At 70.9% G+C, this 25,590-nt stretch overlaps 1 protein-coding gene across 2 annotated transcripts; it reads left to right on the top strand.

The window, feature by feature from the left end:
• The first annotated feature begins 4,001 nt into the window (after window positions 1-4,001).
• On the top strand, window positions 4,002-24,658 carry ARAF (A-Raf proto-oncogene, serine/threonine kinase). Of its 2 annotated transcripts, XM_089770198.1 has the most exons (16): window positions 4,002-4,156; window positions 5,751-5,950; window positions 6,478-6,581; window positions 7,223-7,325; window positions 12,949-13,103; window positions 14,607-14,699; window positions 16,413-16,560; window positions 17,337-17,364; window positions 18,335-18,474; window positions 18,931-19,133; window positions 21,177-21,353; window positions 21,584-21,630; window positions 22,259-22,377; window positions 22,563-22,694; window positions 23,971-24,105; window positions 24,287-24,658. In XM_089770198.1, exons 2-16 carry the CDS (start codon window positions 5,774-5,776, stop codon window positions 24,398-24,400), a joined length of 1,875 nt encoding a protein of 624 aa, XP_089626324.1. In that variant the 5' UTR covers window positions 4,002-4,156; window positions 5,751-5,773; the 3' UTR covers window positions 24,401-24,658. The 2 variants fall into 2 exon arrangements, with proteins under 2 accessions (XP_089626324.1, XP_089626325.1); XM_089770199.1 differs by lacking the exon at window positions 14,607-14,699.
• The last annotated feature ends 932 nt before the right edge of the window (window positions 24,659-25,590 follow it).

Below are 25,590 nucleotides of genomic sequence, written 5' to 3'. Positions count from 1 at the left end.
AAACGGCTACAGGGACCGCGTGGGCGGATTCCCACCGCGAAGGAGCGAAGTGGGACCCAGCGGGCTCGGGACCAGCGCGGGGCGGAGGGAGACGGATGTTTTGTACGTCCCGGCAGGCGTGTGGGCCGCTTGCCCTTTCACGGCGAGAAAGTTTTATGTTCTTGGCACCGCAGCCCCTCCTGGCGTTAACGAATTAGCGTCTGAGCCCCCTGCCTGCTGGGGACCCGGTTGGGGAAGGGCAGAAGGGCGCAAGCTGTGGGCTGGAGGGGAAGGAAGAGCCTTAGGTGAGGGGTGGGGAGAGGGCGGGGCCACAGGGGAAGGGGTGGGGAGAGGGCGGGGCCTCGGGGAAGGGGAGGAGTAGGGGCGGGGCCTCACAGTGAGGGTGGAGCATCCCCGAGGGAAAGCCGGTCAATGCGGCCGGGTGTTCGGGAAGGGATGGCGAGCGGGTGCCGAGAGGGATTTGACCCGGATTTGGCCCGGGGGCAGCCAGGGGCTGCTGGGACCCTGCGTCCCGCTCTGGCCCCACAGGGAAGGGGGCTGGGAGAGTGAGCGTAACAGGGGGATGGGCTACTTGGGTGGCCCTGCCTAGGCGGGGACGGAGAGTTCACAGCGGGCTCTCCTCTCTGGCAGGCTGTGCCCCCCGCGAGCCCCACATCTCATTCCCAGTCCCTGCCCCCCAGACATCACGGGTCACTGCCCCCTGTGATTCCTTGTCCCCCCCCCCTTCCCATGCATGGCCCCGACCCCAGGCTCCGACTGCCTGGGGCTGGCTGGAAGACTCCTTCCTGACCCTGCGCTGCCCTGAGGCATGAGGGTGGCTCAGCCGCGGGCTGGCTGCCAAGTTGCCGGGGTCGGGGGTCCGAGGCCACACAGCCCCACCCGGCCCGGTGGCCCCGGGGAGGAGATGGCCCAGGGGCCGCAGGAGGGGAGGAGCGAAATGGCCGTTTCCCCGAGTGGACCTCAGGGTGCCAAGAGGTGGTGGGGCCCCTGGGCCCCCATCTTATCTCCTGCCCTTCCGCACATGCCGGCTGGCATCTCAGACAGCCCCGGGGCCTCCCGCCCCAGCATCCCGCCAGGCAGGGAGCACCGGCAAACCGCCCGCCGTCCCGCCGCCTCCTGGCCCACCCCCAGCGGGGCTCCGGGTGGAAACGCCAAGCTGGGGGGCCAGCCAAGGGCCCCGAGCCATTCTTAGCCATGAAATGGCCCAGCTGGGGTCTGCCCCATTGACCCCACTGGGGTCTGCCCCATTGACCCCGCTGGGGTCTGCCCCATTGCCTCCAGTGGAGCTACGGCCCTTGACCCCGCTGGGGTCTGGTGCAAGGGTGTCGGCAGGAGGCTCTCTGGGCGGGGGCAGTGCTGTCTCCGGGGGTGGGAGTTGTGTGTCTACGACCCCACCCTGACTCCCAGGGGCTGTCAACTCGCAGGGCCAAGGGTGAGAAGGGGCGGAGCCGGGAGAAGAAAGGCGCCACCCCCCAGAGGGCGAGGGAAGGAGGCGGCTCGCGAAGGCGACCACACGGGCGCGCAGGCAGCGGGAATTTGTTGTGGTATTTTCACGAAGCCTGTAGGCACCTCAGTTTCCCCCGTAGGCGGCTCTGTGGAATAGTGGGGGAGGGGGGAGGGGAAGGCCTTGTTCTCGCAGCAGGGAAGACCCAGGGGTGGGTCTGATCAGAGCCTTGGGACCCGCATCAGTGGAGCTCGCCCAGACATCGGCACATCCGATCCCCAGGACACGGACACCCTGCACCATCCCCAGCATCCGTCCGTCCATCCCCACCGTCCATCCGTCCGTCCATCCGTCCATCCCCACTGTCCATCCGTCCGTCCCTCCGTCCATCCCCACTGTCCATCCGTCCGTCCCTCCGTCCATCCCCACTGTCCATCCGTCCATCCCCACTGTCCATCCGTCCGTCCCTCCGTCCATCCCCACTGTCCATCCGTCCATCCATCTCCACCGTCCATCCGTCCGTCCATCCGTCCATCTCCACTGTCCATCCGTCCGTCCATCCGTCCATCCATCCATCCCCACTGTCCATCCGTCCATCCCCACTGTCCATCCATCCGTCCGTCCATCCATCCATCCATCCATCCATCCCCACTGTCCATCCATCCATCCCCAATGTCCATCCATCCATCCCCACTGTCCATCCGTCCATCCCCACTGTCCATCCGTCCGTCCCTCCGTCCATCCCCACTGTCCATCCGTCCATCCATCCATCCCCACTGTCCATCCGTCCATCCATCCATCCCCACTGTCCATCCGTCCATCCCCACTGTCCATCCATCTGTCCGTCCATCCATCCATCCATCCATCCCCACTGTCCATCCATCCATCCATCCGTCCGTCCATCCCCACCGTCCATCTGTCCGTCCATCCCCACCGTCCATCCGTCCGTCCATCCCCACTGTCCATCCGTCCGTCCATCCCCACCGTCCATCCATCCATCCCCAGCATCCCTCCATCCATCTCCACCGTCCATCCACCCGCTGTCCGTCCAGCCGTACACCCACCCACCCACCATCCATCCATTCCTCTCTCTCTCTGTCCCGTCTGTCGGTCTGTCTCTCTATGGGCAGAGGATCTTGGGGGGGCAGAGCTGGGGTGCTGAGCAGATGACGATTATCTGGGTCTGCCTGTGCCTCCCCCTTCCCTTCCCCAGGATTGCATCCCCCTCTCTCCTCTCTCTGCCCTCCCACCCCCCGCCAGGCCCAGGCTGCCCCAGCCAGGCGCGGCAACCCAGCCCCGTAGCCGGCTGCCAGCTCCAGAGAGACCCCTGGGCAGCAACAGGACGTCCAGCCTGGCACTGTGCAGCCTCCCATTCGCCTTGTCGGGGAGCAGCTGCTGCACCCCTCCACCCAGAGAGCCCCAGGCCTCAGGGGTGCCCCAGGGGAGGGAGCATCCCGGCCGGGCAAGGGCAAAGGGCAGAAGCAATGTCCCCCCCAGCGCCTACTTCCCATGGGCGGGGCGGGGCGGAGAGATGCTGCCTTGGATGGATCTTACAGAAAGTTGGGAGCCAGGACTCCCGGCTCTGGGAGGGGAGTGAGGTCTAGTGGTTAGAGCAGGGGGGGAGGGGCTGGGAACTAGGACTCCTGGGTTCTTCTATTTTCATTTCTGCTACTGAGTTAGTGTGTGTGTGTGTGTGTGTGTGTGTGTGTGTGTGTGTGTGTCCCTGCTGCCCCCTGCTGGAGGGAATGTGCCCTGCTCTGTGTGTGTGTGTGTGTGTGTGTGTGTGTGTCTGCTGCCCCCTGCTGGAGGGAATGTGCCCTGCTCTGTGTGTGTGTGTGTGTGTGTGTGTCCCTGCTGCCCCCTGCTGGAGGGAATGTGCCCTGCTCTCTGTGTGTGTGTGTGTGTCCCTGCTGCCGCCTGCTGGAGGGAATGTGCCCTGCTCTGTGTGTGTGTGTGTGTGTGTGTGTGTGTGTGTGTGTGTCCCTGCTGCCCCCTGCTGGAGGGAATGTGCCCTGCTCTGTGTGTGTGTGTGTATGTGTGACTCGTGTGTGTGTGTGTGTGTGTGTCCCTGCTGCTGCCTGCTGGAGGGAATGTGCCCTGCTCTGTGTGTGTGTGTGTGTGCCTGCTCTGTGTGTGTGTGTGTGTGTGTGTGTGTGTCCCTGCTCTGTGTGTGTGTGTGTGTGTGTGTGTGTGTGTGTGTGTGTGTGTGCCCTGCTCTGTGGGAGGGAGCTGCTGTGTGTCCGAAGGGAGGCCGTGCGGGGCCCGGGGCGGTGTGTGTCTGTCCCGTGTGCACGCAGTGGTGCGGGTTTGCTGCACTGCAGCGCGTGTCCTGGTGCGAGTGCGCGGGGCGGGCTCTGGTGTCGCCGCGGGGCGGGTTTTGCGGCTCCGCCCGTGGGCGCTGCAGCGGGGTGCGCGGCGAGCTGTCGCGCTGGGGGCTGTGACAGGCGAGGGGCGCTGTTGCAGCGCGGCTGTTCTTGGGCTGTTCTTGTGCCACCGGGGTGTGACTGTAGCGTGTGTTGTTGCCGGGTGTTACCCCAGCCCCCCCCCCCCCCCGTGTTATTGTAGGGTCTCTCGGGAGCCCGAGCGCCCTGCAGCAGGGGAAGGGTTAAACCCCTCCTTGCTCACGCAGGCCCCGCCCCCATAGGACGTCAGGCCTCAGGCCACGCCCATTTGGTCCTTTCATTCAAGATGGTGGCTGGTTCCTTGTGACAGGTAGGAACTTCCTACTCCACCCCCCCCCAGTCCAATGGAATCTCCTACCTTCCCCCCCATAGCAGAGAGAATGGGGGCTGCAGCGCCCCCTCTCCGTGCAATGGAATTGCCCCCCATAGCAGGAGTGGGGTCTGCAGCGCCCCCCCCGTGCGATGGAATCTTCTGCCCCCTCCAGATCATGGGGCGTGGGGGCTGCAGAGTCCCCCCTCCTCGGTGCAATGGAGTCTTCTGCCCCCGTGGGAGCTGCAGCGTCCCCCCCCTTGGAATGGAATCTCCTACCCCGTGGGGGCTGCAGCGTCCCCCCCCTTGGAATGGAATCTCCTACCCCGTGGGGGCTGCAGCGTCCATTTCTCCCCCCCGTGTAATGGAACCTCCTAGCCCGTGGGGGCTGCAGCGTCCCCCCCCTTGGAATGGAATCTCCTACCCCGTGGGGGCTGCAGCGTCCATTTCTCCCCCCCGTGTAATGGAATCTCCTACCCCGTGGGGGCTGCAGCGTCCCCCCCCTTGGAATGGAATCTCCTACCCCGTGGGGGCTGCAGCGTCCCCCCCCTTGGAATGGAATCTCCTACCCCGTGGGGGCTGCAGCGTCCATTCCCCCCCCCTCCCCGTGTAATGGAATCTCCTGCTCCGTGGGGACTGCAGCATCCCCCCCCCTTGGAATGGAATCTCCTACCCCGTGGGGGCTGCAGCATCCATCCTCCCCCCCCTTGGAATGGAATCTCCTACCCCGTGGGGGCTGCAGCATCCATCCTCCCCCCCCCCCTTGGAATGGAATCTCCTACCCCATGGGGGCTGCAGCATCCATCCTCCCCCCCTTGGAATGGAATCTCCTACCCCATGGGGGCTGCAGCATCCATCCTCCCCCCCCCTTGGAATGGAATCTCCTACCCCATGGGGGCTGCAGCGTCCATCCCCCCCCCCCCCGTAATGGAATCTCCCACTCATAGCATCATCACACAGGGTGTGGGGGCTGCGGCATACACACCCTGACAAGGGAATCCCCCCCATACCAGGAGGGAGGGATAACTGCTGCAGTGGAATCTCCCATCCCCTATAGCAGAGGGGGAAGGGGGGCTGCAGCGCCACCTGCCAAATGCATTGGCATTACCCACCCTCTGCCCCATGTTATATGTGGCTGTTTCCTCAGGTGCCCTGCCCCAGAGCTGGCTGCACCTCCCCCCCCCCCGCCCCACCAGACTGCAGCGCTCAGCCCCTGTGGGCTCTCCCCATCTGCCGGGTGACGCTTTCTCGCTGCTCTGTGCTGGGGGTACCTGGGGGCTGATTTTCACCCCAGTTCTTGGCTTTCGGTGAACCCCCCACTCCGTGACAGCCCTGAGGTGGGGTGCTGTCAGCCAGAGTCGCTGCTGTTCCCCACGCCCCTCTCAGAGCCATGGAGAACAGGCGTCCTGGCTCCCAGCCCCCCCCCCCCCCGCTGTAACCACTAGACCGCACTCCCCTTCCAGAGCTGAGCGGGGAACTCAGGATCAGGACTGAGGGCATTCACAGAGCAGGGGCTGAGGGGCACCATGTGGCGGGGGGGGCAGAGGTGTGCGGGGGGCGGGTGCTGTGTGTTTCACTCTGCCCCTCTCCACAGGCTCTGCCCCCATTGCCTCCCCCATGCGGCGCTGCCCAGGCGTGTCCTGCCCTGTCTCCAATGGCCTGCGCGTGGAGTGCCCAGTGCCTGTGGAGATGCCCCGGGAGCCGGCGCCGGACGAGAGCGCCGTGGCTGAGCCGGGCCTGGGCACCGGCACCGGCACGGTCAAGGTCTATCTGCCCAACAAGCAGCGCACTGTGGTGAGGGGCATCTTCGCGGGGGGGCAGGGTGGCCTTAGTAGGAGCACGTTTCTGCACAGCTGCCTGCAACTCTTTGCACGGGTCTCTACACGTGCAAGGAGCGTGAGGGTGGACTGTGCGCTTGCACGCACACGTGGCTCAGTGCATGGCTGCTGGAGCGTACCTCCGGCTTGCAGAGCAGTGTTACCACGATCCGTGCAATTGCACACGCACATGTCTTGTTGCACGGCTCCCTCGGTGTGTACAGAGGAGTGTGAGCACAGTCCGTGCAATTGCACACCCACGTGGCTCATAGCATGGCTCCCTGGGCATGCAGGGGAGTGTGAGCACCAGACGTGCAATTACACGTGTGTTTCCTTCCAGGGGTCCCTAAGTGCATAATAAGTGTGCAGTTGATTAGGAGCACGGTTCGTGCATGGCAGCCCGGGGGCGAGAATCATTGCTGCCCCTTGCACGAGGGTGGGGGGGATGTGAACTCACCATTGCTGGGGGGGCAAGAGCCGTGTGTAAATCCCTCCTCCCCTCAGGTCAACGTGCGGCCGGGAGCCACCGTCTATGACGCCCTGGACAAAGCACTGAAAGTGCGAGGGCTGAACCAGGACTGCTGTGCTGTGTACCGGCACCTGGGCGGGTGAGCGGGGCTGTGGGCGGGAGCGAGGGGCAGGGCTGGGCTGGGGGGCAGGGCTGGGGGCAGGAGCGAGGGGCAGCGCTGGGCTGGGGGGCAGGGCTGTGGGGCGGGATCGGGGGGCAGGGCTGGGCTGGGGGGCAGGGCTGGGGGCAGGAGCGAGGGGCAGCGCTGGGCTGGCGGGTGGGACCGAGGGGCAGGGCTGGGGGCGGGAGCGAGGGGCAGGGCTGGGCTGGGGGGCAGGGCTGGGGGCGGGAGCGAGGGGCAGGGCTGGGCTGGCGGGTGGGACCGAGGGGCAGGGCTGGGCTGGGGGGCAGGGCTGTGGGGCGGGACCGGGGGGCAGGGCGGGGCTGGGGGGCAGGGCTGCGGGCGGGAGCGAGGGACAGGGCTGGGCTGGAGGGCAGGGCTGTGGGGCGGGACCGGGGGGCAGGGCGGGGCTGTGGGGCGGGGCTGTGGGGCGGGACCGGGGGGCAGGGCGGGGCTGGGGGGCGGGACCGGGGGGCAGGGCGGGGCTGGAGGGCAGGGCTGTGGGGCGGGACCGGGGAGCAGGGCGGGGCTGGAGGGCAGGGCTGTGGGGCGGGACCGGGGGGCAGGACGGGGCTGGGGGGCGGGGCTGCTCCTTGTTCTGAGTGGTGTCTCTGGGGCAGAACAAAGCTGCCGACGGACTGGGACACGGACATCTCCCCGCTGGAGGGGCAGGTTCTCTACGTGGAGGTGCTGGACGAGGTGCCGCTCACCATGCACAACTTCGTGAGTGGCAGGAGACCCTACGATAACGCCCCGGCCCAGGGACCCTACGATAACGCCCCGGCCCAGAGACCCTACGATAACGCCCCGGCCCAGAGACCCTACGATAACGCCCCGGCCCCAGGGACCCTACGATAACGCCCCGGCCCAGAGACCCTACGATAACGCCCCGGCCCAGGGACCCTACGATAACGCCCCGGCCCAGAGACCCTACGATAACGCCCCGGCCCAGGGACCCTACGATAACGCCCCGGCCCAGAGACCCTACGATAACGCCCCGGCCCAGAGACCCTACGATAACGCCCCGGCCCAGGGACCCTACGATAACGCCCCGGCCCCAGGGACCCTACGATAACGCCCCGGCCCAGAGACCCTACGATAACGCCCCGGCCCAGGGACCCTACGATAACGCCCCGGCCCAGAGACCCTACGATAACGCCCCGGCCCAGGGACCCTACGATAACGCCCCGGCCCAGAGACCCTACGATAACGCCCCGGCCCAGGGACCCTACGATAACGCCCCGGCCCAGAGACCCTACGATAACACCCCGACCCAGGGACCCTACGATAACGCCCCGGCCCAGAGACCCTACGATAACGCCCCGGCCCAGAGACCCTACGATAACGCCCCGGCCCAGGGACCCTACGATAACGCCCCGGCCCAGGGACCCTACGATAACGCCCCGGCCCCAGGGACCCTACGATAACGCCCCGGCCCAGGGACCCTACGATAACGCCCCGGCCCAGGGACCCTACGATAACGCCCCGGCCCCCAGAGACCCTACGATAACGCCCCGGCCCAGGGACCCTACGATAACGCCCCGGCCCAGGGACCCTACGATAACGCCCCGGCCCAGGGACCCTACGATAACGCCCCGGCCCAGGGACCCTACGATAACGCCCCGGCCCCAGAGACCCTACGATAACGCCCCGGCCCAGGGACCCTACGATAACGCCCCGGCCCAGGGACCCTACGATAACGCCCCGGCCCCAGAGACCCTACGATAACGCCCCGGCCCAGGGACCCTACGATAACGCCCCGGCCCCAGGGACCCTACGATAACGCCCGGGCCCAGAGACCCTACGATAACGCCCTGGCCCCAGAGACCCTACGATAACGCCCCGGTCCAGAGACCCTACGATAACGCCCCGGCCCAGGGACCCTACGATAACGCCCCGGCCCCAGGGACCCTACGATCGCCCCCCGGCCCCAGGGACCCTACGATAACGCCCCGGCCCAGGGACCCTACGATAACGCCCTGGCCCCAGAGACCCTACGATAACGCCCCGGCCCAGAGACCCTACGATAACGCCCTGGCCCCAGAGACCCTACGATAACGCCCCGGCCCAGGGACCCTACGATAACGCCCCGGCCCAGAGACCCTACGATAACGCCCCGGCCCAGGGACCCTACGATAACGCCCCGGCCCACGGACCCTACGATAACGCCCCGGCCCAGGGACCCTACGATAACGCCCCGGCCCAGGGACCCTACGATAACGCCCCGGCCCAGAGACCCTACGATAACGCCCCGGCCCAGAGACCCTACGATAACGCCCCGGCCCAGTGACCCTACGATAACGCCCCGGCCCAGAGACCCTACGATAACGCCCCGGCCCAGGGACCCTACGATAACGCCCCGGCCCAGAGACCCTACGATAACGCCCCGGCCCCCAGAGACCCTACGATAACGCCCCGGCCCAGGGACCCTACGATAACGCCCCGGCCCAGAGACCCTACGATAACGCCCCGGCCCAGGGACCCTACGATAACGCCCCGGCCCAGAGACCCTACGATAACGCCCCGGCCCCCAGAGACCCTACGATAACGCCCCGGCCCAGGGACCCTACGATAACGCCCCGGCCCAGAGACCCTACGATAACGCCCCGGCCCAGGGACCCTACGATAACGCCCTGGCCCCAGAGACCCTACGATAACGCCCCGGCCCAGGGACCCTACGATAACGCCCTGGCCCCAGGGACCCTACAATAACGCCCCGGCCCTGGGACCCTACGATAACGCCCCGGCCCAGGGACCCTACGATAACGCCCCGGCCCAGAGACCCTACGATAACGCCCTGGCCCCAGGGACCCTACGATAACGCCCCGGCCCAGAGACCCTACGATAACGCCCCGGCCCAGGGACCCTACGATAACGCCCCGGCCCCCAGAGACCCTACGATAACGCCCCGGCCCAGAGACCCTACGATAACGCCCCGTCCCCCAGGGACCCTACGATAACGCCCCGGCCCAGAGACCCTACGATAACGCCCTGGCCCCAGAGACCCTACGATAACGCCCCGGCCCAGGGACCCTACGATAACGCCCCGGCCCAGGGACCCTACGATAACGCCCCGGCCCCCAGAGACCCTACGATAACGCCCCGGCCCCCAGAGACCCTACGATAACGCCCCGGCCCAGGGACCCTACGATAACGCCCCGGCCCCCAGAGACCCTACGATAACGCCCTGGCCCCAGGGACCCTACGATAACGCCCCGACCCAGGGACCCTACGATAACGCCCCGGCCCAGGGACCCTACGATAACGCCCCGGCCCCCAGAGACCCTACGATAACGCCCCGACCCAGGGACCCTACGATAACGCCCCGGCCCAGGGACCCTACGATAACGCCCCGGCCCCCAGAGACCCTACGATAACGCCCCGGCCCCAGGGACCCTACGATAACGCCCCGGCCCAGGGACCCTACGATAACGCCCCGGCCCCCAGAGACCCTACGATAACGCCCCGGCCCAGGGACCCTACGTTAACGCCCCGGCCCAGGGACCCTACGATAATGCCCCGGCCCAGGGACCCTACGATAACGCCCCGGCCCCAGGGACCCTACGATAACGCCCCGGCCCAGGGGCCTCAGCTGGAGTACTGTGTCCAGTTCTGGGCGCCACATTTCAAGAAAGATGTGGAGAAATTGGAAAGGGTGCAGAGAAGAGCGACAAGAATGATTAAAGGTTTAGAGAACATGACCTATGAAGCCAGGCTTCATGAACTGGGCTTGTTTAGTTTGGAAAAAAAGAAGATTAAGGGGGGACATGATAGCGGTTTTCAAATATCTAAAAGGGTGTCACAAGGAGGAAGGAGAAAATTTGTTCCTCTTGGTTTCTGAGGACAGGACAAGGAGTAATGGGCTTAAAGTGCAGCAGGGGAGGTTTAGATTGGACATTAGGAAAAAATTCGTAACCGTCAGGTTGGTCAAATATTGGAATAAATTGCCAAGGGAGGTGGTGGAATCTCCCTCTCTGGAGATATTTAAGAACAGGTTAGATAGACATCTGTCAGGGATGGTGTAGACGGAGCTTGATCCTGCCTTGAGGGCGGGGGGCTGGACTCGATGACCTCTCGAGGTCCCTTCCAGTCCTATGATTCTATGATTCTATGATTCTATGATAACGCCCCGGCCCCCAGAGACCCTACGATAACGCCCCGGCCCAGGGACCCTACGATAACGCCCCGGCCCCCAGAGACCCTACGATAACGCCCCGGCCCCCAGAGACCCTACGATAACGCCCCGGCCCCAGGGACCCTACGATAACGCCCCGGCCCAGGGACCCTACGATAACGCCCCGGCCCCCAGAGACCCTACGATAACGCCCCGGCCCCAGGGACCCTACGATAACGCCCCGGCCCCAGGGACCCTACGATAACGCCCCGGCCCAGGGACCCTACGATAACGCCCCGGCCCCAGGGACCCTACGATAACGCCCCGGCCCAGGGACCCTACGATAACGCCCCGGCCCCCAGAGACCCTACGATAACGCCCCGGCCCAGAGACCCTACGATAACGCCCTGGCCCCAGAGACCCTACGATAACGCCCCGGCCCAGGGACCCTACGATAACGCCCCGGCCCAGGGACCCTACGATAACGCCCTGGCCCAGAGACCCTACGATAACGCCCCGGCCCCAGGGACCCTACGATAACGCCCCGGCCCCAGGGACCCTACGATAACGCCCTGGCCCAGGGACCCTACGATAACGCCCCGGCCCAGGGACCCTACGATAACGCCCCGGCCCAGGGACCCTACGATAACGCCCCGGCCCCAGGGACCCTACGATAACGCCCCGGCCCAGGGACCCTACGATAACGCCCCGGCCCCAGGGACCCTACGATAACGCCCCGGCCCCAGGGACCCTACGATAACGCCCCGGCCCAGGGACCCTACGATAACGCCCCGGCCCCCAGAGACCCTACGATAACGCCCCGGCCCAGGGACCCTACGATAACGCCCCGGCCCAGGGACCCTACGATAACGCCCCGGCCCCCAGAGACCCTACGATAACGCCCCGGCCCCAGGGACCCTACGATAACGCCCCGACCCAGGGACCCTACGATAACGCCCCAGCCCAGGGACCCTACGATAACGCCCCGGCCCCAGAGACCCTACGATAACGCCCCGGCCCAGGGACCCTACGATAACGCCCCGGCCCCCAGAGACCCTACGATAACGCCCCGGCCCCAGAGACCCTACGATAACGCCCCGGCCCAGGGACCCTACGATAACGCCCCAGCCCAGGGACCCTACGATAACGCCCCGGCCCCCAGAGACCCTACGATAACGCCCCGGCCCCAGGGACCCTACGATAACGCCCCAGCCCCAGGGACCCTACAATCGCCCCCCGGCCCCAGGGACCCTACGATAACGCCCCGGCCCCAGAGACCCTACGATAACGCCCCGGCCCCAGGGACCCTACGATAACGCCCCGGCCCAGGGACCCTACGATAACGCCCCGGCCCCAGGGACCCTACGATAACGCCCCGGCCCCAGGGACCCTACGATAACGCCCCAGCCCAGGGACCCTACGATAACGCCCCGGCCCCCAGAGACCCTACGATAACGCCCCGGCCCCAGGGACCCTACGATAACGCCCCAGCCCCAGGGACCCTACAATCGCCCCCCGGCCCCAGGGACCCTACGATAACGCCCCGGCCCCAGGGACCCTACAATCGCCCCCCGGCCCTGGGACCCTACGATAACGCCCCAGCCCCAGGGACCCTCCGATCGCCCCCCGGCCCCAGGGACCCTACACTCGCCCCCCGGCCCCAGGGACCCTCCGATCGCCCCCCGGCCCCAGGGACCCTACACTCGCCCCCCGGCCCCAGGGACCCTACGATCGCCCCCTGGCCCCAGGGACCCTCCGATCGCCCCCCGGCCCCAGGGACCCTACAATCGCCCCCCGGCCCCAGGGACCCTACGATAACGCCCCGGCCCCAGGGACCCTACGCTCGCCCCCCGGCCCCAGGGACCCTACGCTCGCCCCCCGGCCCCAGGGACCCTACAATCGCCCCCCGGCCCCAGGGACCCTACGATAACGCCCCGGCCCCAGGGACCCTACGCTCGCCCCCCGGCCCCAGGGACCCTACGATAACGCCCCGGCCCCAGGGACCCTACGATAACGCCCCGGCCCCAGGGACCCTACGATAACGCCCCAGCCCCCAGGGACCCTACGATAACGCCCCGGCCCCAGGGACCCTACGATAACGCCCCAGCCCCAGGGACCCTACGATAACGCCCTGGCCCCAGGGACCCTCCGATCGCCCCCCGGCCCCAGGGACCCTACGCTCGCCGCCCAGGGATCTGTCCCCAACTCACCCGCCCTGCATCTGACCCCCAGGTCCGTAAGACCTTCTTCAACCTGGCCTTCTGCGACTTTTGCCTCAAGTTCCTCTTCCACGGCTTCCGCTGCCAGACCTGCGGCTACAAATTCCACCAGCACTGCAGCAGCCGCGTGCCCACCGTGTGCGTGGACCTGGCCGTGGCGCACCACCCGTGAGTAGCCCCGCCCCTCGCCTGCAGGCCCCGCCCCTCGCCCTCAAGCCCCGCCCCTCGGGCGCCCTGCACCGCCCCAGCCCCGTGCCCATGCTGTGGGTGGATCCTGGCTGTGGGCTGAGTGAGACCCCCACCCCTCCACACCCCTCCCTGGCCTGGCATCCAGGGGCCTCCTGGGCAGGAGAGGGTGGAAGACACCAGCACAGCTGGGTATGTGAGTGGGGAGCAGAGACTGCGGGCCGGGAGTGGGGGGCACCGGCAGGGGTGGGGGCAGGGCTGGGCCGGGGGGGCTGCAGGCCGGGAGTGGGGGGCACCGGCAGGGGTGGGGGCAGGGCTGGGCCGGGGGGGCTGCGGGCTGGGAGTGGGGGGCACCGGCAGGGGTGGGGGCAGGGCTGGGCCGGGGGGGCTGCAGGCCGGGAGTGGGGGGCACCGGCAGGGGTGGGGGCAGGGCTGGGCCGGGGGGGCTGCGGGCCGGGAGTGGGGACATCGGCAGGGGTGGGGGCAGGGCTGGGCCGGGGGGCTGCGGGCTGGGAGTGGGGGGCACTGGCAGGGGTGGGGGCAGGGCTGGGCCGGGGGGGCTGCGGGCCGGAAGTGGGGACATCGGCAGGGGTGGGGGCAGGGCTGTGCTGGGGGGGGCTGCAGGCCGGGAGTGGGCGGCACCGGCAGGGGTGGGGGCAGGGCTGTGCTGGGGGGGGCTGCAGGCCGGGAGTGGGGACATCGGCAGGGGTGGGGGCAGGGCTGGGCCGGGGGGGGCTGCAGGCCGGGAGTGGGGACATCGGCAGGGGTGGGGGCAGGGCTGGGCCGGGGGGGCTGCGGGCCAGGAGTGGGGGGCACCGGCAGGGGTGGGGGCAGGGCTGTGCTGGGGGGGGCTGCAGGCCGGGAGTGGGCGGCACCGGCAGGGGTGGGGGCAGGGCTGTGCTGGGGGGGGCTGCAGGCCGGGAGTGGGGACATCGGCAGGGGTGGGGGCAGGGCTGGGCCGGGGGGGGCTGCAGGCCGGGAGTGGGGACATCGGCAGGGGTGGGGGCAGGGCTGGGCCGGGGGGGCTGCGGGCCAGGAGTGGGGGGCACCGGCAGGGGTGGGGGCAGGGCTGGGGGTGGGGGGGCTGCGGGCCGGGAGTGGGGGGCACCGGCAGGGGTGGGGGCAGGGCTGGGCCGGGGGGGCTGCGGGCCGGGAGTGGGGGGCACCGGCAGGGGTGGGGGCAGGGCTGGGCTGGGGGGGCTGCGGGCCGGAAGTGGGGACATCGGCAGGGGTGGGGGCAAGGCTGTGCCGGGGGGGGCTGCAGGCCGGGAGTGGGCGGCACCGGCAGGGGTGGGGGCAGGGCTGTGCTGGGGGGGGCTGCAGGCTGGGAGTGGGGACATCGGCAGGGGTGGGGGCAGGGCTGGGCCGGGGGGGGCTGCAGGCCGGGAGTGGGGACATCGGCAGGGGTGGGGGCAGGGCTGGGCCGGGTGGGCTGCGGGCCGAGACCGGGGGGCAGCCGGACCCCACATGCTCTCTCTCCCACAGTGTTTACAGCCATGGCCCGTACCCCGACCTGCAGGGGCAGGACTCCCCCTCCACCCGGCCCGGCCCAGGCCCCCTAACGCCACAAGCTCCCAGGTACAGGCTCTGCCCGGGCTCAGCACGAGAAACCCTGAAATCCCCCCGAGAAAGTTCCTGGAGGGCACAGAGATTTGAGCGGGGGACAGCACAGAGCGACCGGGGGGGGTGTAGGATCTGGTGTCACCTGGGTCTGTGGGCACCTGGTGCTCTGATGGGCGGGGGGTCCTGCAGGGAAGGGCGGGGGGGCTCGGTGAGATCTGGGGGGCCCTGCAGGGAAGGGCGGGGGGGGGCTCAGGGTGAGATCTGGGGGGCCCTGCAGGGAAGGGCGGGGGGGGGCTCGGTGAGATCTGGGGGGCCCTGCAGGGAAGAGTGTGGGGGGCTCGGTGAGATCCGGGGGGCCCTGCAGGGAAGGGCGGGGGGGCTCGGTGAGATCTGGGGGGGGCCCTGCAGGGAAGAGTGTGGGGGGCTCGGTGAGATCCGGGGGGCCCTGCAGGGAAGGGCGGGGGGGCTTGGTGAGATCTGGGGGGCCCTGCAGGGAAGGGCGGGGGGGGGCTCGGTGAGATCTGGGGGGCCCTGCAGGGAAGGGCGGGGGGGCTCAGGGTGAGATCTGGGGGGGCCCTGCAGGGAAGGGCGGGGGGCTCGGTGAGATCTGGGGGGCCCTGCAGGGAAGGGCGGGGGGGGGCTCGGTGAGATCTGGGGGGCCCTGCAGGGAAGGGCGGGGGGGGCTCGGTGAGATCTGGGGGGCCCTGCAGGGAAGGGCGGGGGGGGGGCTCGGTGAGATCTGGGGGGCCCTGCAGGGAAGGGCGGGGGGGCTCGGTGAGATCTGGGGGGCCCTGCAGGGAAGGGCGGGGGGGCTCGGTGAGATCTGGGGGTCCCTGCAGGGAAGGGCGGGGGGCTCGGTGAGATCGGGGGGCCCTGCAGGGAAGGGCGGGGGGGCTCGGTGAGATCTGGGGGGCCCTGCAGGGAAGGGCGGGGGGGCTCGGTGAGATCTGGGGGGCCCTGCAGGGAAGGGCGGGGGGGGGCTCGGTGAGATCTGGGGGGCCCTGCAGGGAAGGGCGGGGGGGGGCTCGGTGAGATCTGGGGGGCCCTGCAGGGAAGGGCGGGGGGGCTCGGTGAGATCTGGGGGGCCCTGCAGGGAAGGGCGGGGGGGCTCGGTGAGATCTGGGGGGCCCTGCAGGGAAGGGCGGGGGGGCTCGGTGAGATCTGGGGGGCCCTGCAGGGAAGGGCGGGGGGGGGCTCGGTGAGATCTGGGGGGCCCTGCAGGGAAGGGCGGGGGGGGGCTCGGTGAGATCTGGGGGGCCCTGCAGGGAAGGGCGGGGGGGCTCGGTGAGATCTGGGGGGCCCTGCAGGGAAGGGCGGGGGGGGGCTCGGTGAGATCTGGGGGGCCCTGCAGGGAAGGGCGGGGGGGGGCTCGGTGAGATCTGGGGGGCCCTGCAGGGAAGGGCGGGGGGGGGCTCGGTGAGATCTGGGGGGCCCTGCAGGGAAGGGCGGGGGGGCTCGGTGAGATCTGGGGGGCCCTGCAGGGAAGGGCGGGGGGGCTCGGTGAGATCTGGGGGGCCCTGCAGGGAAGGGCGGGGGGGCTCGGTGAGATCTGGGGGGCCCTGCAGGGAAGGGCGGGGGGGGCTCGGTGAGATCTGGGGGGGTCCTGCAGGGAAGGGCGGGGGGGCTCGGTGAGATCTGGGGGGCCCTGCAGGGAAGGGCGGGGGGCTCGGTCCCTTTGGGGCAGCACGAGGGGGGGGCTGATCCACTCGCATCCCCCTGCCCCCCCAGCTCCCGCCGGCACCAGCTCAGCCCCGACGCCTTCAGCTTCCCGGAGCCCCCCAGCCGGGGGCCCCCCCTCCAGCGCCACCGCTCCACGTCCACCCCCAACGTCCACATGGTGAGCACCGTGGAGCCCAGCGAGGAAACTGCCCAGCAGGTGAGAACGGCCGGGGCTGGCTGGGGGGCAGGGAATGGGCCCGGGGTGGGGAATGGGGGTGGGGCGGGCTGGCTGGGGGCCGGGAGTGGGGCAGGGGTGGAGAATGGGGGTGGGGCGGGCTGGCTGGGGGCCGGGAGTGGGGCAGGGGTGGAGAATGGGGGTGGGGCGGGCTGGCTGGGGGCCGGGAGTGGGGCAGGGGTGAGGAATGGGGCTGGGGCGGGCTGGCTGGGGGCCGGGAGAGGGGCAGGGGTGGGAAATGGGGGTGGGGCGGGCTGGCTGGGGCCGGGAGTGGGGCAGGGGTGGAGAATGGGGGTGGGGCGGGCTGGCTGGGGGCCGGGAGTGGGGCAGGGGTGGGGAATGGGGGTGGGGCGGGCTGGCTGGGGGCCAGGAGTGGGGCAGGGGTGGAGAATGGGGGTGGGGCGGGCTGGCTGGGGGCTGGGAGTGGGGCAGGGGTGGGGAATGGGGCTGGGGCGGGCTGGCTGGGGGCCGGGAGTGGGGCAGGGGTGGGGAATGGGGGTGGGGCGGGCTGGCTGGGGGCTGGGAGTGGGGCAGGGGCAGGCAATGGGGCCGGGGTTGGGAGTGGGACTGGGGCTGGGGGCCGGGAGTGGGGCAGAGGTGGCCGGGGGGCGCTCCCCGTGGCCCTGACGGGGGGCGGGCGAGTGGGGGGGTGTCGGCAGGGACCGAGCCGGGAGGGGGGGCGTTCTGGGCGCGGGCCGGGCCCAGTGGGGGGGGGGGTTCGTTTCCTCTCTGGGTCTCTGATCTCCCCCCTTTTTCAGACCCCAGCAACCAACTTCATGACAGAAGGTGAGAATCCCAGAGGTGTGGGGTGAGGGGATTGGGGGCCGCGGGGCGTTCGGGGGGGCGGTGCCGCAGGGGGGCTCGGAGGGGCGCGGTGCCACGGGGGGCTCAGAGGGGGGGCGGTGCCATGGGGCGTTCGGGGGTGGTGCCGTAGAGGGCTCAGAGGGGGCGCGGTGCTGCGGGGGGCTCAGAGGGGGCGCGGTGCCATGGGGCGTTCGGGGGGTGGTGCCATAGAGGGCTCAGAGGGGGCGCGGTGCTGCGGGGGGCTCAGAGGGGGCGCGGTGCCATGGGGCGTTCGGGGGGTGGTGCCATAGAGGGCTCAGAGGGGCGCGGTGCTGCGGGGGGCTCAGAGAGGGGGCGGTGCCATGGGGCGTTGGGGGGGCGGTGCCGTAGAGGGCTCAGAGGGGGCGCGGTGCCATGGGGCGTTGGGGGGGCGGTGCCACGGGGCGTTCGGGGGGGCGGTGCCGCAGGGGGGCTCGGAGGGGGCGCGGTGCTGCGGGGGGCTCAGAGGGGGCGCGGTGCCACGGGGCGTTCGGGGGGCGGTGCCACGGGGCGTTCGGGGGGGCGGTGCCACGGGGCGTTCGGGGGGCGGTGCCACGGGGCATTCGGGGGGGCGGTGCCATGGGGCGTTGGGGGGGCGGTGCCACGGGGGGGGTTTGGGGGGCGGTGCCACGGGGCATTCGGGGGGGCGGTGCCATGGGGCGTTCGGGGGGCGGTGCCACGGGGCGTTCGGGGGGCGGTGCCACGGGGCGTTCGGGGGGGGCGGTGCCATGGGGCGTTCGGGGGGCGGTGCCACGGGGCGTTCGGGGGGGCGGTGCCACGGGGCGTTCGGGGGGGCGGTGCCACGGGGCGTTCGGGGGGGCGGTGCCGCCGAGGGTGCAGAGCCGCAGGGAACGCCTGGGGGCCTGTGGGGCTCGGCAGGGGCTGTGGGTCTGGAGGTCGCTGTGGGGCACCAGCTCGCTCTCCTCTCCGCCAGGCTGCGAGGAAGTTTCCCCCCCCGGCCCCGCCTCTGCCCGCAACTCTCCCGGGCGCCGCGGGCCGCCCCCCAAGTCGCCCCCACAGCCCCCCAAGGAGCGAAAGGGGTCGGCGTCGTCGGCCGAGGACAAGAAGAAGGTGGTGAGTGGGGGGGTGAGCGCCCCCTCCAGGCCCCGCCCTGCTTCCTTGGACCCCACCCTCCCCGCTCCTCACCCTGAGGCGCCCCCCTGGGCCTGGGCCCCCTAAGCCCCTCCGCCCCAGGCCTCCCATGCCCCTCCGCCCCTCTGCTCTCTGTGCCCCCATCCTCCGCCCCCGACTCCACGCTGCCCCTGGGGGGCAGGATCCAGAGAGGCTGATCGCGGGGTGGGGGGCACGAGCCATGGGTGGGGCTGAGGCCAGGGGGCGAGTGAGTGCCCCGCCCCGCCCCGCCCCAACCTGCCGGGGGGTCCTGCGAAGAGACGGCTGCTGGGGGGCTCCATCGTTCCCGGGGAAAGTGAGGCAGGCGGGGGGGTTGGGCGCCCCAGGCCAGGCAGAGCCGCGACGCTGGGGCAGGGGGGCACCGGACGAGCTCCCCACCCTCCCCTGTGCCCCCCGCAGAAGGCCCTGGGTTACCGGGACTCGGGCTACCAGTGGGAGGTGCCCCCCCAGGAGGTGACGCTGCTGCGCCGGGTGGGCGCCGGCTCCTTCGGCACCGTCTACAAGGGGCGCTGGCACGGCCACGTGGCCGTCAAGATCCTCAAGGTGACGCAGCCCACGGCCCAGCAGGTGCAGGCCTTCAAGAACGAGATGCAGCTGCTCAGGTGGGAGCCGGGGGGCGGGGAGCCAGGGGGGGACCCAGGCGTCCGGGCTGGCGGGGGAGGGGAGATCTACGTGTCCGGGCGGGGGGACCCAGGAGTCTGGGTGGGGGGACCCAGGTGTCCGGACTGGCAGGGGGGAGGTCTCCGTGTCCGGGCGGGGGGACCCAGGCGTCCGGGCTGGCGGGGGGGGAGGTCTCCGTGTCCGGGCGGGGGGACCCAGGCATCCGGGCTGGCGGGGGGGAGGTCTCCGTGTCCGGGCGGGGGGACCCAGGCGTCCGGGCTGGCGGGGGGGAGGTCTCCGTGTCCGGGCGGGGGGACCCAGGTGTCCGGGCTGGCGGGGGGGAGGTCTCCGTGTCCGGGGGGGGACCCAGGCGTCCGGGCTGGCGGGGGGGAGGTCTCCGTGTCCGGGGGGGGGACCCAGGCGTCCGGGCTGGCGGGGGGGAGGTCTCCGTGTCCAGGGGGGGGACCCAGGCGTCCGGGCTGGCGGGGGGGAGGTCTCCGTGTCCGGGGGGGGACCCAGGCGTCCGGGCTGGCGGGGGGGAGGTCTCCGTGTCCGGGGGGGGGACCCAGGCGTCCGGGCTGGCGGGGGGGAGGTCTCTGTGTCCGGGGGGGGGGGACCCAGGCGTCCGGGCTGGCGGGGGGGAGGTCTCCGTGTCCGGGGGGGGGACCCAGGCGTCCGGGCTGGCGGGGGGGAGGTCTCCGTGTCCGGGCGGGGGTCCCAGGCGTCCGGGCTGGCGGGGGGGAGGTCTCCGTGTCCGGGGGGGGACCCAGGCGTCCGGGCTGGCGGGGGGGAGGTCTCTGTGTCCGGGCGGGGGGACCCAGGCGTCCGGGCTGGCGGGGGGGAGGTCTCCGTGTCCGGGGGGGGACCCAGGCGTCCGGGCTGGCGGGGGGGAGGTCTCTGTGTCCGGGCGGGGGGACCCAGGCGTCCGGGCTGGCGGGGGGGAGATCTCCGTGTCCGGGGGGGGACCCAGGCGTCCGGGCTGGCGGGGGGGAGGTCTCTGTGTCTGGGGGGGGGACCCAGGCGTCCGGGCTGGCGGGGGAGGGGAGGTCTCTGTGTCTGGGCAGGGGGTCCCAGGTGTCCGGGCTGGCGGGGGAGGGGAGATCTCCGTGTCCGGGCGGGGGGACCCAGGCGTCCGGGCTGGCGGGGGAGGGGAGGTCTCCGTGTCCGGGCGGGGGGACCCAGGCGTCCGGGCTGGCGGGGGGGAGGTCTCCGTGTCCGGGCGGGGGACCCAGGCGTCCGGGCTGGCGGGGGGGAGGTCTCTGTGTCCGGGGGGGGACCCAGGCGTCCGGGCTGGCGGGGGGGAGGTCTCTGTGTCCGGGGGGGGACCCAGGCGTCCGGGCTGGCGGGGGGGAGGTCTCCGTGTCCGGGCGGGGGTCCCAGGCGTCCGGGCTGGCGGGGGGGAGGTCTCCGTGTCCGGGCGGGGGGACCCAGGCGTCCGGGCTGGCGGGGGGGAGGTCTCCGTGTCCGGGCGGGGGTCCCAGGCGTCCGGGCTGGCGGGGGGGAGGTCTCCGTGTCCGGGCGGGGGTCCCAGGCGTCCGGGCTGGCGGGGGGGAGGTCTCCGTGTCCGGGCGGGGGTCCCAGGCGTCCGGGCTGGCGGGGGGAGGTCTCCGTGTCCGGGCAGGGGGACCCAGGCGTCCGGGCTGGCGGGGGGGAGGTCTCCGTGTCCGGGGGGGGGGACCCAGGCGTCCGGGCTGGCGGGGGGGAGGTCTCCGTGTCCGGGGGGGGACCCAGGCGTCCGGGCTGGCGGGGGGGAGGTCTCCGTGTCCGGGCGGGGGACCCAGGCGTCCGGGCTGGCGGGGGGGAGGTCTCCGTGTCCGGGCGGGGGTCCCAGGCGTCCGGGCTGGCGGGGGGGAGGTCTCCGTGTCCGGGCGGGGGTCCCAGGCGTCCGGGCTGGCGGGGGGGAGGTCTCCGTGTCCGGGCGGGGGACCCAGGCGTCCGGGCTGGCAGGGGGGAGGTCTCCGTGTCCGGGCGGGGGTCCCAGGCGTCCGGGCTGGCGGGGGGGAGGTCTCCGTGTCCGGGCCCCCCAGTGACACCCCCCCCCGCAGGCGGACGCGCCACGTGAACGTGCTGCTGTTCATGGGGTTCATGACGCGGCCCAGCTTTGCCATCATCACGCAGTGGTGCGAGGGCAGCAGCCTGTACCGGCACCTGCACGTCTGCGAAACCCGGCTGGACGCCACTGCCCGCACCGAGGTGGCGCGCCAGACGGCCCAGGGCATGGAGTGAGTCACGGGGGGGCCTGGGCCGGGGGGGCTGGCATGGGGGGCAGTGGGAAGCTGGCCTCAGGGGGGCTGGGGAAGGCGGGGGGCTGGCCAGAGGGGGGCTAGCACAGTGGGGTGGCGGGCGCGGCGGGGGCAGGGCGTCAGGGCGGGGCTGGCACTATGGGGGATGGGGGCTGGCACGGTGGGGGGCTGCTAATGGGGACTCCCCCCAATTTCTCTCCCTCCCCCAGTTATCTTCATGCCAAGAACATCATCCACCGGGACTTGAAATCCAACAGTATCCTACGGCCCCAGCCGGCCACCGGGCCAGGGGAACGGGGGTGTGTGTCCAGGTGAACGGGGTGTGTCCAGGTGAACGGGGGTGTATCTAGGGAAACGGGGGGGTGTATCCAGGGGAACGGGGTGTGTCCAGGTGAACGGGGGGTGTATCTAGGGGAACGGGTGTGTGTCCAGGGGAACGGGGGTGTATCTAGGGGAACGGGGGGTGTATCCAGGGGAACGGGGGGTGTGTCCAGGTGAACGGGGGGTATCTAGGGGAACGGGGGGTGTGTCCAGGTGAACGGGGGGTGTATCTAGGGGAACGGGGGGTATCTAGGGGAACGGGGGTGTATCGGGGGGAACGGGGGTGTATCTAGGGGAACGGGGGGTATCTAGGGGAACGGGGGGTATCTAGGGGAACGGGGGGGTATCGGGGGGAACGGGGGGTGTGTCCAGGTGAACGGGGGTGTATCTAGGGGAACGGGGGGTATCTAGGGGAACGGGGGGGTATCGGGGGGAACGGGGCTGTATCCAGGATGGGGGCAGGGTTGCTCACCCCAGGGAGAGCAGTGCCGTGGGGAGGGGACCTGGCGGGGGGCTGGCTGTGGGGGGCCTGTTGGAGCCGTTGCCCCCTAACCACCCCCCAGACATCTTCCTGCATGAGGGGCTGACGGTGAAGATCGGGGACTTCGGCCTGGCCACGGTGAAGACGCGCTGGAGCGGGGCCTGCCAGGTCGAGCAGCCGCGAGGCTCCGTGCTCTGGATGGTGAGAGCCCCCCGGCTCCCCCCGGCTCTACCCCCCCCCCGTGCCTCCTTCCCTCTGCTGTGCCCCCCGCAGTGTCCCCGCTGCGCCCCAGTGCCCGTGTTCTAGATGGAGAGAACTGAGCTGTGCCCCCCAGAGCCCCACTGCCGCCCCCACCCCTCCCTGCCGCTAACCGCGTCTGCCCACAGGCGCCCGAGGTGATCCGCATGCAGGACAGCAGCCCCTACAGCTTCCAGTCCGACGTCTACGCCTACGGGGTGGTTCTCTACGAGCTGACCACAGGCAGCCTGCCCTACGGGCACGTGCGCAGCCGCGACCAGGTACCGTCACCCGGCGCCCACCTCCCGTCACCCGGCGCCCACCTCCCGTCACCCGGCGCCCACCTCCCGTCACCCGGCGCCCTTCTCCTGACACCCGGCGCCCTTCTCCCGACACCCGGTGCCCACCTCCTGTCACCCGGCGCCCTCTTCCCGTCACCCGGCGCCCTTCTCCTGACACCCAGCGCCCACCTCCCGTCACCCGGCGCCCACTTCCCGTCACCCGGCGCCCTTCTCCTGACACCCAGCGCCCACCTCCCGTCACCCGGCGCCCACTTCCCGTCACCTTCAGGCCACTTCCTGGCACCTGGCACCCACCTCCCGGCACCCGGCGTCCACCTCCTGTCACCCAGCGCCCTTCTCCTGTCACCCACCTCCCGTCACCCGGCACCCACCTCCCGTCACCCGGCACCCACCTCCCGTCACCCAGTGCCCACTTCCCGTCACCCGGCGCCCTTCTCCTGACACCCAGCGCCCACCTCCCGTCACCCAGTGCCCACCTCCCGTCACCCGGCGCCCTTCTCCTGACACCCAGCGCCCACCTCCCGTCACCCAGTGCCCACTTCCCGTCACCCGGCGCCCTTCTCCTGACACCCAGCGCCCACCTCCCGTCACCCAGTGCCCACTTCCCGTCACCCGGCGCCCACCTCCCGTCACCCGGCGCCCACCTCCCGTCACCCGGCGCCCACCTCCCGTCACCCAGTGCCCACTTCCCGTCACCCGGCGCCCTTCTCCTGACACCCAGCGCCCACCTCCCGTCACCCAGTGCCCACTTCCCGTCACCCGGCGTCCACCTCCTGTCACCCAGTACCCTTCTCCCGTCACCCACCTCCCGTCACCTGGCACCCTTCTCCCGTCACCCGGCGCCCTTCTCCCGTCACCTGGCGCTCCTCTCCCGGCGCCCACCTTCCGTCACCCGCAGGCCACTTCCCGTCACCCGTCACCCACCTCCCGTCTCCCGGCGCCCACCTCCCGTCACCCGTCACCCACCTCCCATCACCTGGCGCTCCTCTCCCGGCGCCCACCTTCTGTCACCCGCAGGCCACTTCCCGTCACCTGTCACCCACCTCCCGTCACCTGGCACCCACCTCCCGTCTCCCGGTGCCCTTCTCCTGGCGCCCACCTCCCGTCACCCGGCGCCCACCTCCCGTCACCCGGCGCCCACCTCCCGTCACCCAGTGCTCCTCCTTCCGCCCCCCCGGCACCCAGCAGGGGGTGCTGACTGGGGGCTTGGAGAGGTGGGGGGTGCCCAGAGTCTGACCTGCTCCCTTGCCCCCAGATCCTGTTCATGGTGGGCCGGGGGTACCTGTCCCCTGACTTGAGCCGGGTGCCCAGCACCTGCCCCAAGGCCCTGAAGAGACTCATGGTGAACTGCCTGAAATTCAGCCGAGAGGAGAGACCCCTCTTCCCGCAGGTGAGTGGGGGGCGGGGCCCCGATGCCTGAGTGCCCCTCCCCCGCTCTGGAAGGGAATGGAGTCTAGTGGTTAGAGCTGGGAGCCATCACACCTGGGTTCTTTGGGGGGGGCAGGGAGACGGACTCCAGGCTCCTCCCCCCGGCACTGGGGGGGCCTGTCTCACTCCCTTTCTCCCCCCAGATCCTGGCCACCCTGGAGCAGCTACAACGCTTGCAGCCCAAGCTGGAGCGAAGTATGTCGGAGCCGTCCCTGCACCGCGCCTCCCACCCTGACCCCCTGCGCACCCTCGCCTAGCCTGGACAGGCGGACTGCCCCACGGCAAGGACAGACGCCCCTGGGGGCCGGCCACGGCCCAGGGCTACGGGATCCAGGCGTCCGGCAGCTACAGCGGGAGAGGAGGCCAAGCGCCCCCCCGGCCAGTCACCCCAGAGGAACTGTGATCTCATGGAGATCCATGTGGCCCCCTCCCCGGGGGCAGATTCCACCCCTCGGGGCAAATTGAGGGTATTTCTAGGCGGGGAAGATGGGAAATAAATGAGACCTGTTATGAGGCAGGTGCCCGTGTTTTGGGGGAGTTGTAAGTCGCTCCCAGGCGGCGTTCTGCGCGGCTGTTCCCCCGCAGCCCCGCCCCAGAGGCAGCTGCATCAGCCCCGGGCGGTGTTCTGCGCGGCTGTTCCCCCGCAGCCCCGCCCCAGAGGCGGCTGCATCAGCCCCGGGCGGTGTTCTGCGCGGCTGTTCCCCCGCAGCCCCGCCCCAGAGGCGGCTGCATCAGCCTCAGGTGGCATTCTGCGCGGCTGTTCCCCCGTGGCCCCGCCCCAGAGGCGACTGCATCAGTCCCGGGTGGTGTTCTGCGCGGCTGTTCCCCCGCGGCCCCGCCCCAGAGGCGACTGCATCAGTCCCGGGTGGTGTTCTGCGCGGCTGTTCCCCCGCGGCCCCGCCCCAGAGGCGACTGCATCAGTCCCGGGTGGTGTTCTGCGCGGCTGTTCCCCCGCGGCCCCGCCCCAGAGGTGGCTGCATCAGTCCCGGGTGGTGTTCTGCATGGCTGTTCCCCCGCGGCCCCGCCCCAGAGGCAGCTGCATCAGTCCCGGGTGGTGTTCTGCGCGGCTGTTCGCCTGCGGCCCCGCCCCAGAGGTGGCTGCATCAGCCCCGGGCGGCGTTCTGCGCGGCTGTTCCCCCGCGGCCCCGCCCCAGAGGCGACTGCATCAGTCCCGGGCGGCGTTCTGCGCGGCTGTTCGCCTGCGGCCCCGCCCCAGAGGTGGCTGCATCAGCCCCGGGCGGCGTTCTGCGCGGCTGTTCGCCCGCGGCTCCGCCCCAGAGGCGGCTGCACAGACGACGACCCCGCGGGCTGTTAAATCTCTGGTTTAATACGTCGGTCTCTGGTCTCGGACTGACACCGCGTTTCTCTGACATCACAGACGACGGGGACCCACGACAGTGTCACAAGAATCACTAACGGGGACGGGGGAGTCAGTGCTCAGCACCCC

Source organism: Pelodiscus sinensis, chromosome 18, assembly GCF_052426305.1.
Source record: "Pelodiscus sinensis isolate ZL-2025 chromosome 18, ASM5242630v1, whole genome shotgun sequence".
In the NCBI taxonomy this organism is placed as follows: domain Eukaryota; kingdom Metazoa; phylum Chordata; order Testudines; family Trionychidae; genus Pelodiscus; species Pelodiscus sinensis.
This window is presented reverse-complemented; position numbering and strand designations above follow the sequence as displayed.